The sequence below is a fragment of the Stenella coeruleoalba genome (genome assembly GCF_951394435.1).
Source record: "Stenella coeruleoalba genome assembly, chromosome: 1".
Taxonomy (NCBI): domain Eukaryota; kingdom Metazoa; phylum Chordata; class Mammalia; order Artiodactyla; family Delphinidae; genus Stenella; species Stenella coeruleoalba.
In genome coordinates this window covers 172,407,998-172,422,443 of record NC_137169.1, presented here as the reverse complement: position 1 = coordinate 172,422,443, position 14,446 = coordinate 172,407,998, and the positions used below count along the sequence as shown (strand labels likewise).

Sequence of the window (14,446 nt, the reverse complement as noted above, 5' to 3'; positions counted from 1 at the left end):
AATGTAGATTCCCCTCCACCTTCCGCCTACATTTGATTGCCTTCTAGTGCCTTCAAATAGGGTTTTTTGGGGTTGTCTTTTTTTGTTGCTTTTGGTCCAGATTTTCTAATTCTTGTTGTGGGAGGGTTGGTTAGTCTGACCAAACTACTCTGCCATTAACAAAAGCTGGAAGCCTACTAGTTGCAAGAACAACAGTTTGGTAAACACAGATCTGATCATGTCATTTCCCCATTGAAGCCCTTGAATCTCTTTCCATTTATTAATGTTCTTGCCTTTCTCTGTAGCTGCGTAAACTGGTCTCATGCACTATGCTCTAATCATACTGGCTCTTTCAGCAAATAGCAAATTCACATCATTTGTCTTATGCTCACTCTAAGGAAATTTATAATTGCTTACCCTGTGTAAATTATTTATCTTACTATGGCTGTCTGTGTTTATCTTGGGATGATCATATTCTTGTGTTCAAGTCCATCTCCCACTTACCGGGTATAACTATGGACAAGTTACTTAACCTTTTTATACCTCGGTTTCTTTCTTTCTTTTTTTTTTTTGGCCATGCCGCATGGCTTATGGGATCTTGGTTCCCCGACCAGGGATTGAACCCAGGCCCTCAGCAGTGAAAGCATGGAGTCCTAACCAGTGGACCCCCAGGGACTTCCCATACACCTCAGTTTCTTATGTGTGAAATGGGGATAAAAATTAGTATCACTCCTACCTAAGAGGTTTCTTGTGAGAATTAAATGGATTGATATATATATAAAGTGCTTAGAACAGTGCCTGGTACCTGGGAAACATTCAGTATATAATAATAATAATTATTCTCAAAAGCTCAGATGATTTGATTCTAGTGTATATTTATTTATATTCTATATTAAAAAAATTGTTATCGTTTCTTAATATATATGATGAGAATCACCAACCTCTGATTAGATTCCATGTGTTTTTAGTTGCCATGTGATTTATCTTATAAAAAATAAAATATTTTTTCCTCCTAACCCAACCTTAGGGATGATAGAAATTTAAGAAACAAAGGCCTAATAAGTGGTGTGAAGTCACTCAGTAAAGAAGAATTGAGTGCAGAATTATTAAACTTATCTCTGAACACAGTTGTATGTCATCAGCCTTGTATATCTAAACAACAATTGAAAGCAGGTAGTATTCTTACTACAAATAATTAGAAATATATCATATTTTATGTACTAAGAATATTGATAACAGTTGGAATTAATAGTAAATTTTTATTTTGTACATTGAAAGTAACATTGTTTGGAGTATTTTCTGGCACAAATGGTAGAGATGAATGAATATTATAATGGTAATCCAAGAGAAAATATAACATTGCCTTCTACATATACTTTTACAAATTAATTTGAATTTTTGTCTGTACACTCACATACATTTTTATATATTTATAATCACTGTGTGCATCCTATTTTTTACCTCAGAGTATACCTTTTAAATTAATAGTAGCCACAGGAAATAACTCATTTGAGGTAGAGAGAAATTTTTAGTTTATTTTAAAAATTAGTTCCATATTCATAACTTTCTATTAATACAGTAAAAACTCAGTAGTAGAGAAACTTGAAGGACTCTAGTAATAATTTTTTTTTAAATTTGAACAAATATTTAAGAAAGCTAAAGGCAATACTGCTGTTTTATCTCTTTTTTTCCACCAGAATAATCTATCGCTTGATATTTGTTGAAATATATTAAATCTTACATAATTTAAAAATACATCCCTCCATTTCCCTCTGTGGGAAAAATAATTATTGAAGTCTCTAAAAGCATATGTATATGCTTCATGTATTCATATATCACATACTACTTATTTGACCTTTTTGGTAATAAAATTTCTTTTGTCATAATATTCAAAATGGCATTTAGAGGGAGTAACAGAATATTCTAGTATATGGTTTTTCAAGGGAAACATGCATTTGGTTTGCCCATTATATTACTCTCAGTTTAAATCCTTGGTTTGTATTTGTAGGGATGTGCCCCTTAATACATTGAATTTTGCCATAAAGAAATTGCAGTTGTTTGCAGGTGTCAAAGTAGTAATTATATTGAAATAATATCAATTAAAATAATCAAAACTTATTTTAGAAGGGGAAGGAATAAAAGTGGTTACGTCAGAGCTTTTAGTCTTTTCAAAGCAATTTATTAAATGTGAGTTGCAATTGGAAGAATATATTATCTTTGGAAGAAAACACATTTTGATCCATAGTTCTTGGTTTTCTATTATAAATAGATGCAAAGCATTATTTTAATTTTTACTTTTTTTGAAAATAATAAAATTTAAACTTTGGTTAAAATATCACACACATTTCTCAAATTTCTATTTTAGTAAAAACATTTTGTCTCCTTTTGTCAAAAGGTAAAGCTTTTGCTAATGTGATATATTTATGTTGAGTCTAAAACAACTATACTAGAAATAAATGTTTCTAAATACTGTTTTATTTCTTTTTTAAAATTTATTTATTTATTTATTTTGGCTGTGCCGCATGGCTTGCGGGAGTTCCTCAACCACGGATTGAACCCCGGCCACGGCAAGTGAAAGCCTGGAATACTAACCGCTAGGCCACCAGGGAACTCCCATGAATACTGTTTCAAAAATAAAGTATTCATTTGTTTTTAGGATTGAATACTAATTATATCCATTAAATGTTTATTATTTATGGCCAAATACTAATTATATATGTAAAATATTTACTATTAGTGTCCTAAATAAAGCCTGTAACTATTTGTTTTAAAGAAGCAACACCTTTAGAGAAGAGCTGTGAGGAGGAATCTACAAACTCTGGACTCTGCATTCCACTTGAAAGCATTGTATCTGATCTCGAAAAATCTCTTGGAACAGCTTTATCTTCAATATTAGAAACAGAAATGAAAATTGCTTTTGGAAACCTTTGGATGGAGGTGATTATTTCAACTCTTAGTTGAAAATTTCCTTTTTATTGCTAAAGATTTATTACCTTATTTTAAGAAATATTACTTATATAAGATGTGTAAGCTTTATTGTAATAATCTACATCACATTATATTTTTTTCTTGAAGTTTTTAGAATAACTCTTTGAACGCTAAGTGTTGGGCATTTCCTAAAGATTAGGACTCTATTTTATCATTCATTTTTTTTGAATTTTATTTTTATAGAGCAGGTTCTTATTAGTTACCTATTTTATACATATTAGTGTATACATATCAATCCCAATCTCCCAATTCATACTACCACCATCACCCCCATCCCCCCTTCCCCCCTTGGTGTCCATATGTTTGTTCTCTACATCTTATCATTCATTTTTTTCAGTGAACAAATATTTATTGTGTGTCTACAGTGTATCAGACACATTGCCTCCATGGAGCTTAAATTGAATTCAGAAAACCTCTCATTTTAAGTTTATTTGAGTCAAAATGTCTAGTATAGGGAATTGCCTTAGCAATATGTTTTCAGAAAGAGAAGTTAAATGTTAGCTTATGTCATGTAAATATGAGAATCAGAGTATAAATTTGATACTAGTAAAATATTTTGAATTTTCTTTAGATTCACATCTTTTCTGCAATCAGTAAAACACTGCATTTGGCAATAGTGGCCTTCTTAGTTTAATGTTTGTTTGCTATTCACATTTATCATTAGGAGAAACTTTGTTTCCCATCAGTTGTATCTCTTCCAGATATTCAGTGAGGTTCTAATATTTGCCAATATGGCTTGATTATATTATCAAGTCTTGAACCAAGATGATGAAGAATGATCAGATTCTTCTAGGAAGGTTGACGTAAATTAGATTTCATAACAGAGTCTAGGAAAGTCATTGCATATGAACGGTTCAAAAAAGGATGTGCTGACATGTTGTAGTACTAAATGATCAATCTTCTTTGTAAACATGTCTTTACAAGAGTGTAGCAAGTGTCAATTATAGTTGGCAATTTTTTTCTATATAGATTATTGTCTCTAGTTTTATAAAATAGATTGATTTCCTCATAGAAGTGACCATGTTGAAAAGTAGATCGACAACTTTTGCTGATTAGAACTATGCTTCTTCTGATTAGAACAGTGTTTTTGCACACATAGTTTCTGAAACTGTAAGGATTAATACTAATATGAATTTTACAAAAGCAATTTGCAGTGGAATTAGCATTTTAAGATTGTGATTGACGTTTAATAAAACATCTTTTAGTTTTAAAAGAATTCAACTATGTTTTGCCTGGAAATATATGTAGGAATTCCTAAATAGGTACTTTTAAATAATAGGAATAATAAATAAATCAATGATGCTATTTTTTTCTAGGTGCTGTACTTGAAACCACCATGGACTCTAATACATTTATTACAGTGCTTTAGAAAACATTGGTTGGCTGTATTTGGATTAGTTGTGGAAAAGAACTTGCTTTTAACTGTTGAGAGCCTATATGAAAATCTCTCTAAAGGTTTGACTCTTTTATCTTGTCGTTGGAAGTGTTGTATTAAAGTCAGACTAATAGATATACTCCATGGAATGTGAAGATGAATTAATAAGAGATTTGTCAATTAGTTCTTAACCATTTATACTTCTAATTTCTTAAGGAAATTTATGGCAGCTGGATGCAGTTCCTAGAGCTTGTAACTGTTAATTGTATCATTGTTGATGTTCCTGGATATTGTGAATATATAATTTTTAATAATGTTTGAAAACTTATAAAAGTTTATTTAGGTATGCAAATAGAATTATGTGGATTTTTTTCATTTCTCATCGTGTTTAACACACAAACTTTTTTCTTTTTTTTTTTTTTTTTTTTGCAGTATGCGGGCCTGTCACTGCTGTGGCCTTTCCCATTGCAGTGCACAGGCTCCGGATGCGCAGGCTCAGCGGCCATGGCTCATGGGCCTAGCCGCTCCGTGGCATGTGGGATCTTCCCGGATCAGGGCACGAACCCGTGTCCCCTGCATCGGCAGGCGGACTCTCAACCACTGCGCCACCAGGGAAGCCCAACACACAAACTTTGACTACATTTCATGTACTAATTTAAAAAATAGTTTATCAAGATTTCTATTTAAAATACATGGATAAGGAATAGGAAACGTTTGGCTTTGATGCAGAGTGAATTTTAGAACCAAGACAAGACTAAAATCAACCACTTAGTTGGTAGTTTTAAAACTATGTTGCACAGAACCTTCTTGAAGTGCCTCTGGAGTTGCCACAGATTGGAGGTGGAAAGGTTGATGGGGAGCCTGATAATAGCGAGCCTTTGGCCCTCAACCCCAACTTTAGCCATTCATCTTTCTTTTGTTTGTTTATATATAGAGATTCCATGTATGATTAAAAAAGATTTTCTGCTAAGAAGCAAAAGATGCGAAAAGCCCTGGTCTAATGTTATTAAAGTCTGTGTTTTATTGATATGATTAAGGAAATAAGACTTGAGAGGGTAAGTGATTTGTCCAAAGTGAACAACTAGATTTGTCTTGCTATACCTTTAAAAAGCAAAGTATAACCATTGTTAGGATGTTCAGTTGGTTCTTGACTGTTCTTAAACTTCTAACATGAAGTGATCTATTTTGTTTATTATTATATGTATTAGTTATATCCTGTCTACTTTTAAAAAAATAACTGGGTATATGTGAGCCTTTACATGACCACCTGAGTACAGGAGGTTTTAAGTTAGGCTTTAAGGTACAAGAGCCAGGTAATGAAGAATAAGAAAGATAGTTTTACTATAAAGCATGTGAAAATAATTGAACACCCTTGAAGACAGATTTTGACACTAAGCTTCCTGGAAACTAAGATAAAACAAAAACATTCTATGGAGGGGTATGCCAGTTCTCTCTCTCTCCTCAAGTATAAACTCTTTGAAAACGTTTTACATCTTTAAAAACTTCCCCAGGGAATTTAAAGTGCCTAGTCAATACCTTATGACTTATATATGGAATAAGTCATAAGATGTAAGTCAATACCTTATGACTTATATATGAATATCTATTTTTAAAAGCTACTGATTTTTTTAAAAAAGACACACTTTCCAGGCATTGATCTTTAACTATGGAAAATATTTATTGGGATATTATTATATAAGGAATATATATATATGGAATGACATACTGGACATGTCTCCAAAGCAGTTTTACAAGATATATAGAGACATTGTCCATATCTTTTACTAGGGGCATAATTTAGTTGGTTCTATCAAAAGAGAAAGTCCATAGGGTTTCCCTGGTGGCGCAGTGGTTGAGAGTCCGCCTGCCGATGCAGGGGACATGGGTTCGTGCCCCGGTCCGGGAAGATCCCACATGCCATGGAGCGGCTGGGCCCGTGATCCATGGCCGCTGGACCTGCGCGTCTGGATCCTGCGCTCTGCAACGGGAGAGGCCACAACAGTGAGAGGCCCGCATACTGAAAAAAAAAAAAAAAAGTCCATAAATCATCTTGAACAAGATTTTCAAAAATGGGATCTTGAACAAGATTTTCAAAAATGGGATATCTAGTTGCCATGTTCCATTTGTCCGTTTTTCCAGGGCTGGGCACTGTTTTGCTCTTACACACAGCTTAGACGTAGTAGTCAGCAGCTCTAACTATTTCTTTCTAGTAACAAGAAAACTGAAGAGACAGTGACTGCTCCTTTTGCTAAAAACTCATTTTGAGGATTATTGTGTGCATAATTTATTGATCCTTGATCTGAAAGAATCTGATGCCTAATATTTACTGACTTGTGAAGAACACATAATAGAATTATAAAAATGCCTTCTGCTCTAAAATAATTTTGAATTAGAAAAACTCACAGTTCATGATTTTGTTTATAATCTTTTAATAGTATCCTCAGCTGTTGAATTATACATGTGTTTAACTACAGTATACCAAGCGTGTATCTTTAGATCAATTTGTAGAAATTTGTGTAGAAGATGAGTAGTAGCTTTTTCTGACTTTGTAGTCCCTATTAACTTTAACCTAAATAATTATTGATCTTATATAAGCATTATTTCAACTATATAGATTTTATGTTGTGTCTAGGTACTGAATTGATCATTGTTATTATACTTTTGCCCATAATCTTAGTAAAGAATTCTTGTAAGACAGAAATCAAATGATTAATTCAAGGATATAAGCCTTACCAAACATAGCCTACACTGGAGAAGCACCCTTAAGAGAAGTTGTGCCCAATTTCTTTTTCTGAGGAGATTTACCTACGTTCTGTCTTCTGTAGCATCTCTCATCTCTTCTTTTCCCACAGGAATTTAAACTAGTCATTGATTTAAAAAATAACTAGGGGCTTCCCTGGTGGCACAGTGATTGAGAGTCCGCCTGCCAATGCAGGGGACACGAGTTCGTGCCCCGGTCCGGGAAGATCCCACATGCCGTGGAGCGGCTGGGCCCGTGAGCCATGGCCGCTGAGCCTGCGTGTCCGGAACCTGTGCTCCGCAGCGGGAGGGGCCACAACAGTGAGAGGCCTGCGTACCACAAAAAAAAAATAAAATAAAATAACTAGAAGTGTTTTGTAAGGAGATAGACTGGTTGTTTGCTTGATAAAAGGGAAGCCAGAAGCTTGGCTATAACCATCACATTAGATTAGAATTTCTGAATTTGTGTAATTAATTATGAAAAACTATTTTTTATTTTCACTTAACCTTTCAATATTTCACAAGCAAATACTTGTTGTGTAAGTTATACAGAGAAACTCTTTATTTTTTTTAACTCACAGTGCCAGTGAAAAACCATGCCAGTGTTTCAGACTATAACAGAATTTCTGAAGCTGTGAGCATTAAAAGAAAACAAAACAAACACATTGTAGCATGGTTATTTTAAATGCCTTCAAAATCTATTATGTAGTATTCTGTCTTAATAATAGAAATAGTTTTTTTTCTGTTCTGAATTTTGGTGACATTAGAAAGTTATTCAACTTCATTGTTCATAACTTTTTGCATCTGAAATTATTGACACCACTTCTCCCAATTGGTTTGAGAACTTAATGCAGGCGATTTTAGTTCCTTGAGAAAAAATTGTTATATCTTTAAATTATTACTTGTAGATTAACTCACTTTGCTAATTTATGGGGGAAAAAAATTCTACTAGCGTCTCTTGCCCACAGCTCACTGTTACCCAAATTGCTTACTTTTCGCTGAGGTTATATTGTGTCCAGAGAGAACACATTTTCAATAAATCTAGTATTACCTTTCAAAGTTTGAAGGTAAATCACTACATGATAACTGAGTTGATTATGAAAGGTTCTGCATATAATTTAAGTGCTTACCGCCAAAATGTGACTCTCTGATACCTCAACAGTAATATGTATACAAACAACCTCAGTTTTGAAAATCTGTGGTTTAACTCGTTTGGTGGTTATCTCTTTTCTGAAGAGTTTAATGTTCTTTCATTTTCTTTTACTTTTTTTAAATTGAGGTATAGTTGATTTACAACGTTGTGTTAGTTTCTGGTGTATAGCGGAGTGATTCAGTTATATATATATATGCATATTCTTTTCCATTATGGTTTATTAAAGGGTATTGAATATAGTTCCCTGTGCTATACAGTAGGACCTTGTTGTTTGTCTATTTTATATATAGTATGTTGCACATTTTACTTTTACTTTGAAGTTGACCTTGTTGAGGGACATTCTGGAATCTGAATATAGTCTCGGTATCCAGGACCCACAAGGATAGCAAAATTCTCAATGCTCAGGTCCCTTATATAAAATGGTATAGTATTTGTGTATAACCGACACACATTCTCCTGTATACTTTAAATCATCTCTAGATTATTTGTAATACCTAATACAATGTAAATGCCATGTAAATAGGTGCCAGTGCACAGCAAATTCAGGTTTCACTTTTTGGAACTTGATGGAACTTTGTTGCCAAATATTTTCGATCCATGGTTGATTGAATCTATAGATGTGGAACTGGTGGATATGGAGGGAAGGCTGTACAGAATACCAGAATGAACCCCAAGAACTTTGTCTAAAACTAAGTCTAATTGTTGCTTTTTACACAAGAGAGATAAATTAGGAGTAGCCTATAGGTGTAAATGCATACGCTTCTTAAATTTCATAATTATTATTACATTGGTTTTCCAAAAACATTTTTGTGTTGTATACTCATGCTTACGTATTTTTTCCTTCTTAATTTTCTGTTACCAGCTAACAATGCAGTGGATTTTACAACAGTGAAATTGCTGCTTCAGGATTCTAAAAGTTTGCTACATGCTTTCAGTACAAGGTCAAATTATGATGGTATTCTTCCACAGGCCTTTGCTCAAGTAAACAAACTACTCCAAACATTTATAGAGGTAAGATACCTTTGGAATGCCACTTAGAGTAGCTAATCACATGCGTTCTAAAAATGTATTGGGCAGACAGCAGTAGGTAAAAGATATTAACTTATTCTAACATACTAAAAGTAAATATTAAGTGAATTGAATGGCGAGTAAGCAATCCTTATTACAAGTTATAAAACACATCCTCTTGTGGAAGCAGTGTCACAGCAGTTGTTGGGATTTTATGTTATTTCATTTATGAATAGAAGAAAGCTATGCATTGTTGCTGACTACTCATTTTTCAGTGCTCCTGACCAGTGGATCACAACATGCATCAAGATACTTTGGAAATTTTTTAAACATTCAGATGCCAAGGCCCTCTCAAATTTTACTGAATAAAACTTCTGGCAGTGGTACCCAGTAATGTTTTTGTTCTTGTTTCATGTTTTATTTTGAAATAATTTCAAACTTACAAAAAAATTACAAGAGTAATATAAAGAATTCTCATATATATCCTTTACCCCGATTTCCCAATGTTAATATTTTATCACATTTGCTTTATTGTTTTCCCTATCTACCTGTCTACTTATCTAACCAAAATATTTTTTCTGAACTGTTTTAAGAGTATGATGCAGATATCATTCTCCTTTACCCCTAAACATTTCCATATATTTATATCCTAAAGAATAAGGGTATGTTATGTAACTAGTATAATTAATCAGAAAATTAATATTGACATAATTATCTAACCTGCAGACCCTATTCAAACTTGCCAATCGACCTACCAATTTTTTAACAAGTCTCCTCATGTGAGTCTTACGCAGTCCACCTAGCACTGATGGCCTTTTTGCCCCTTTAAAATAACTATGGGAGTTTTGTCCCTGGTAATACTGTATTTCTACAGTCTCGTAATTTCAAATCTAGAAAATTCTGGATAGCTTATATGCCTGAAATTGCTCAAAAAACTCAGCATCACAATTACTAGGTAAGCTATTAATGGTACTTTCATCTAGTATGTATATATCATATTCTTTTTTTCTTTGAGTTATTGGCCAGGTTTTTCTCAATGATTTTTTCTGGTAACATAGGTCCCACTACTTATGAAGTAATGAAAGGATTAGATGATATTATACTTAGTCATAGTTGGTGAGGAAAGAACTTACTTGCTTAAGAGAGTATCTTACAGAGTGAAAAAGCATCTTTTTGATAAACTCATAGGAAATATATGATAATTCTTGAGGAAATAGTTGATTTAAGGGGTGAATGATCTTTTGGTTTAAGATGACCAAAACATCGGTAGTTATATTTTTCTATGGCAAGTGTGACTTTTAGAACCTTTAGTAGGGAAGAATGGACCTGGAAATGTAGGAGTTGCAGCTTGAGTACTGTACTTGAACTGTGTAGGGGAAAATACATTATCCTTTTCCCTCACAGAACTGAGCCCTGAACCCCATCTTTACTGAAACAGACATGGTGAACAAGATGAAAAGTTCACGATACTCACAGGCTTAGCAGTTTTTGAATTAAAATTATTGAGAATAAAAAAAATTAGGATTGACTGAGATAAAAATGTTAATGAATATCAAGATTCTTTCATCAATTGGAAACCTAGCAATGGGAGTTACTATGAAAATGTGATGTTAAAATTTAGTGTTGTTTATCACATAATGGTATGCCTAAGATATATTGCCTCCTTTTAAAAATATTGAATTATTACTTAGTAAGTTATTTCTTCTTGGATCCTGATTTTCCAGTTGTCACATTGGTAAGCTTCAAGAAGGCAAGTGGCAAAGAATCTAGTATCCTCATTAGTGCATTTCCCTCAACACTCGGCATTAGTCTGATTGCTTGAAACAACCTGTGTTGTTTCCACAGTTAGAGCTCTCAAGTGTTGCTTTATTTTCATGTTTGAAACAATTCATTGTCCCAAGTCAGCCAGGAACATTGTGATTTAGCTTGGGCTTTTAAAATACACTTTCAATAGGGTTTTGTTTTGTAGAATACATTAGATTTGATATATGACCTGAATACTTAGTCATGTGTCACTAACATGAGCAACAACAACAAGTAGATTACCTCCAGGAATAGAGTATCTAAATATAGTAACTATAAAAAGAAATTCCCCCTATCTGAATTTACCAAGTGTAGAAAATCTGGAAAAGAGAAATATTCATTATTTGTTTGCTTCTGAGAAACAAAAATGGGAAGTTAAGTAGCATCATTTTCCAGATTTTTGTATAGATGGGGTGGAGAAAAGGATATATATTTTTTTCTTTTATAAGCCTTTTAACCACCATAAAAAAAAAAAGACTTGCTCTTCCAGGAGATAGAATAATTAAAATAAGTCTTGTTAATAAACTTTAGGCTTGTGTGCCTCAGACTTCCCATGCTGACTAGTTGTGTTTTTACCTTCTGGTTATTTAACCTCTCTGAGCCTTAATCCTTTCTTTTGTAAAAAGAGTATAATAATCTCTGCTTCAGACCTTTCATGACAAATAAATTAATATTTGTAGAGCACTTAGTGCCTAGCACATAGTCAGTGCTATATAAGTGTTTGAAAAAGCAATCCATTTGCATAGTTGTATACACTACTGTTTGACAGCTGAGGAAAAGCACTATGTGGTGAGTAAACACATTTATTTCAGAACAAAATACATCTTTCCATTCATGTGTATTTATTAAGTTCATAATTAATGTAAACAGGCAATTTTCTTCCTGTCTCGAAAGAAATAAAAGGGAAATATTCTCTTTATAGTTGGAGAGAGATTATAACCCCATTCATAGACTACTAAAGGTCAAATTCTGTTCATGCCTCTTAGCATCTGTGTGACCTTGCATGAGTTACTTATCCTTTCTGTGCCTCAGTTATAAAATATAGATAATCACAGATGTAATTGTGATGGTTAACTTTCTATCTATATATAAAGTTCTAAGAAAATTATAAGTAAAGTTCTTAGAAAATTCTTGTACATGAGAAATGCTAAATAAATATTAACTGTTACAGTTTTGGAAATTTCCTTTCTTTTTAATTTGATAAACATGAAACTAATAAACCATGAATAATCCATGAAGCTAACCTTTGAGATCATACTTTTATCAACAAAGGAAACCTAGAGATTTTATTTAAGTTCACAAAGAAGTTATAGTAGTGCCAAGTCAAAAAACCCAAGTTAAAATCATAGTTAAAACTTCTTTTCCATTCTATCAGATATATTTTTCACCTAATATTTTCCCCCAAGGTGATTTTTTTAAAAAATCACTTGAACCAGTAGTATCACTCTTTTACCCTGCTTAAAAATATGCTCAGATCTATTCTTAAATACTTTTAATTGGTCATGCTATTTACTGTACCATCTCCTTCCGTCAACTACCAAACTTCTTAAAAGAGCAGTCTATAACAGTTGTTTCCATTTCTTTGCTCACTTATTTCTTCATCCCTTACAAGTAGAATTCTACTTCTATACTCTGTAATAAATAGATTGGAAATATTGTTTGATATAAATGGAAAAGGAAATTTTTTTTTAGCTCTGATGCTATTCTGGGAATATTCTGAACATAATCAAGGACAAAGAATAATCAGCACTTCCCAGAAAGCTAGAACATTTGTAAGCAACAATTACCATTCTTTTTCTCTCACTTACTAGTGAAGGATTAGCTGCATATTATGTAATTCTTATTTCCCCAGGTCAAGGCAAAACTTAAGCAAAATCCTTCAAAAAATACAGCGGGTAAAAGGCAAGAAGATAATTCTTTGATGAAATCTAATAACCAAGAAATCACCATTTCCTCAGGTTCTCATCTTCCCCAACCCAACAGGCATCAAGAGATCTGGTCTATCCTAGAGAATGTTTGGATTACAATATATCAAAACAGGTACTAAATTTCCAAGAATTTTTGAGTTTTAGGGTTTTCCATCATTACTCTTATTCATTAAATAGTTAGTGTTTGGGTTGTGAGTTTAACAATATAGTTTGTACTAGATTATCTTAAGGGGGCCTTTTGTCAAATTTGTACCCTTAGAAACAGTGATGCTTAACTAGGGGTGCGCATCACAATTATCTGGAGAGTTTAAAAAATGTATATGCCTAGGGTCTAAGAAGTGCTGATTCAGTAGGACTTAAGTGAAGCCGAACTAGTGCTTCTCTCCAGGTGATTCAGATGTGAAACCTTGATGAGAATCATTGCCTAAAGATGTCAAAACCAATGAATAGTCACCAAGATTAGCTAAACGAATTAGCAGGATACAAAGCCTTAATCAGATTTAAAATAATGTAAAGAAAACATCAGTCTGGATAAGGGAAAATTCATGTAAAATTTTTTTAAAAGAAAGATAAATACTTTTACTTAAAACGGAGAAATACTTTTATTTCATACACATGAAGTATTATGGTCTTGGTAAAATGAAAAGATAGAGACCATTTGTGAGTAGTCTTTAAATAGGCTGCTGCTAGAGTAACTTAAAAAATTATTGAAAACAACTGGTTTTAAAGTAGGCCGACGCTCCCTTCCATACTTTTCCCCAAGCCTATAGTCTTTATATAATTAATATGTTAATCTTACTACGTGCTTTGTGGTATGATTTTGTCTCGAGGGCCCAGTTTGTTGTTTTGGATTAAGATCATTTATCTGTTCTAGTTGTCTACAAGAGCAGCAAAGTAATATTAGCACTCCACTTAAACATCTGTTCTCAATCAGTCATAGATTTGGGACCCATTTTTAGTCCTTGACAACAATTAAAAATCTTTTTCAAACAAATATATAGTCTGTTATCCTAAAGAAATAACGATATCTGACATGTGAGGTAAAGAAAACATTTAAAATTTTGTATTTTCATATAAAGCAAAGGTTTTGTTTTGTCCAGTCTTAATGTATTTTTAATGTTGTGGCTTATCAGATATTTTTGTTAGCCGAAAGTTGTATATGCCAGAAATGATCACTTTAAAAATAAAGTAGTTTAAAACAATATCTAAGATATTTTAATGTTCCTTTCATTTAGAAAACATTTGAGTACTTTATGTACCTTAGAACTGACCTATAATATACATACAATTTGTGTTGGATGTTACAGAGTTCTTGGTAATTTCTGGATAATAGACTTACATTATAGTACTTCAGTAAATGGAAAATGCTTATATTATTTTATCAGTATATAGTTTTTAAAGCCTACTTTATTGTTTCCCATGCCTGGTTGTGTACCAGAGTCACTGTAGAACTTCTCAACATATTCATGTTTG

The 14,446-nt window shown here is 32.9% G+C and overlaps 1 protein-coding gene across 4 annotated transcripts in view; it reads left to right on the top strand.

Moving 5' to 3' along the window:
• Nucleotides 1-14,446, top strand: part of SWT1 (SWT1 RNA endoribonuclease homolog) — a 94,713-nt gene that overhangs the window by 30,887 nt on the left and 49,380 nt on the right. For all 4 annotated transcript variants that reach the window (XR_013827231.1, XM_079914133.1, XM_079914132.1 and 1 more), the window contains 5 exons: nucleotides 1,007-1,152; nucleotides 2,753-2,916; nucleotides 4,284-4,422; nucleotides 9,097-9,245; nucleotides 12,898-13,085. Coding sequence is in view for 3 of the 4 variants with exons in the window: in XM_079914133.1 (XP_079770259.1) it covers nucleotides 1,007-1,152; nucleotides 2,753-2,916; nucleotides 4,284-4,422; nucleotides 9,097-9,245; nucleotides 12,898-13,085 (786 nt within the window). In the remaining variant the exon portion in view is untranslated. The remainder of the gene's footprint in view (nucleotides 1-1,006; nucleotides 1,153-2,752; nucleotides 2,917-4,283; nucleotides 4,423-9,096; nucleotides 9,246-12,897; nucleotides 13,086-14,446) is intronic.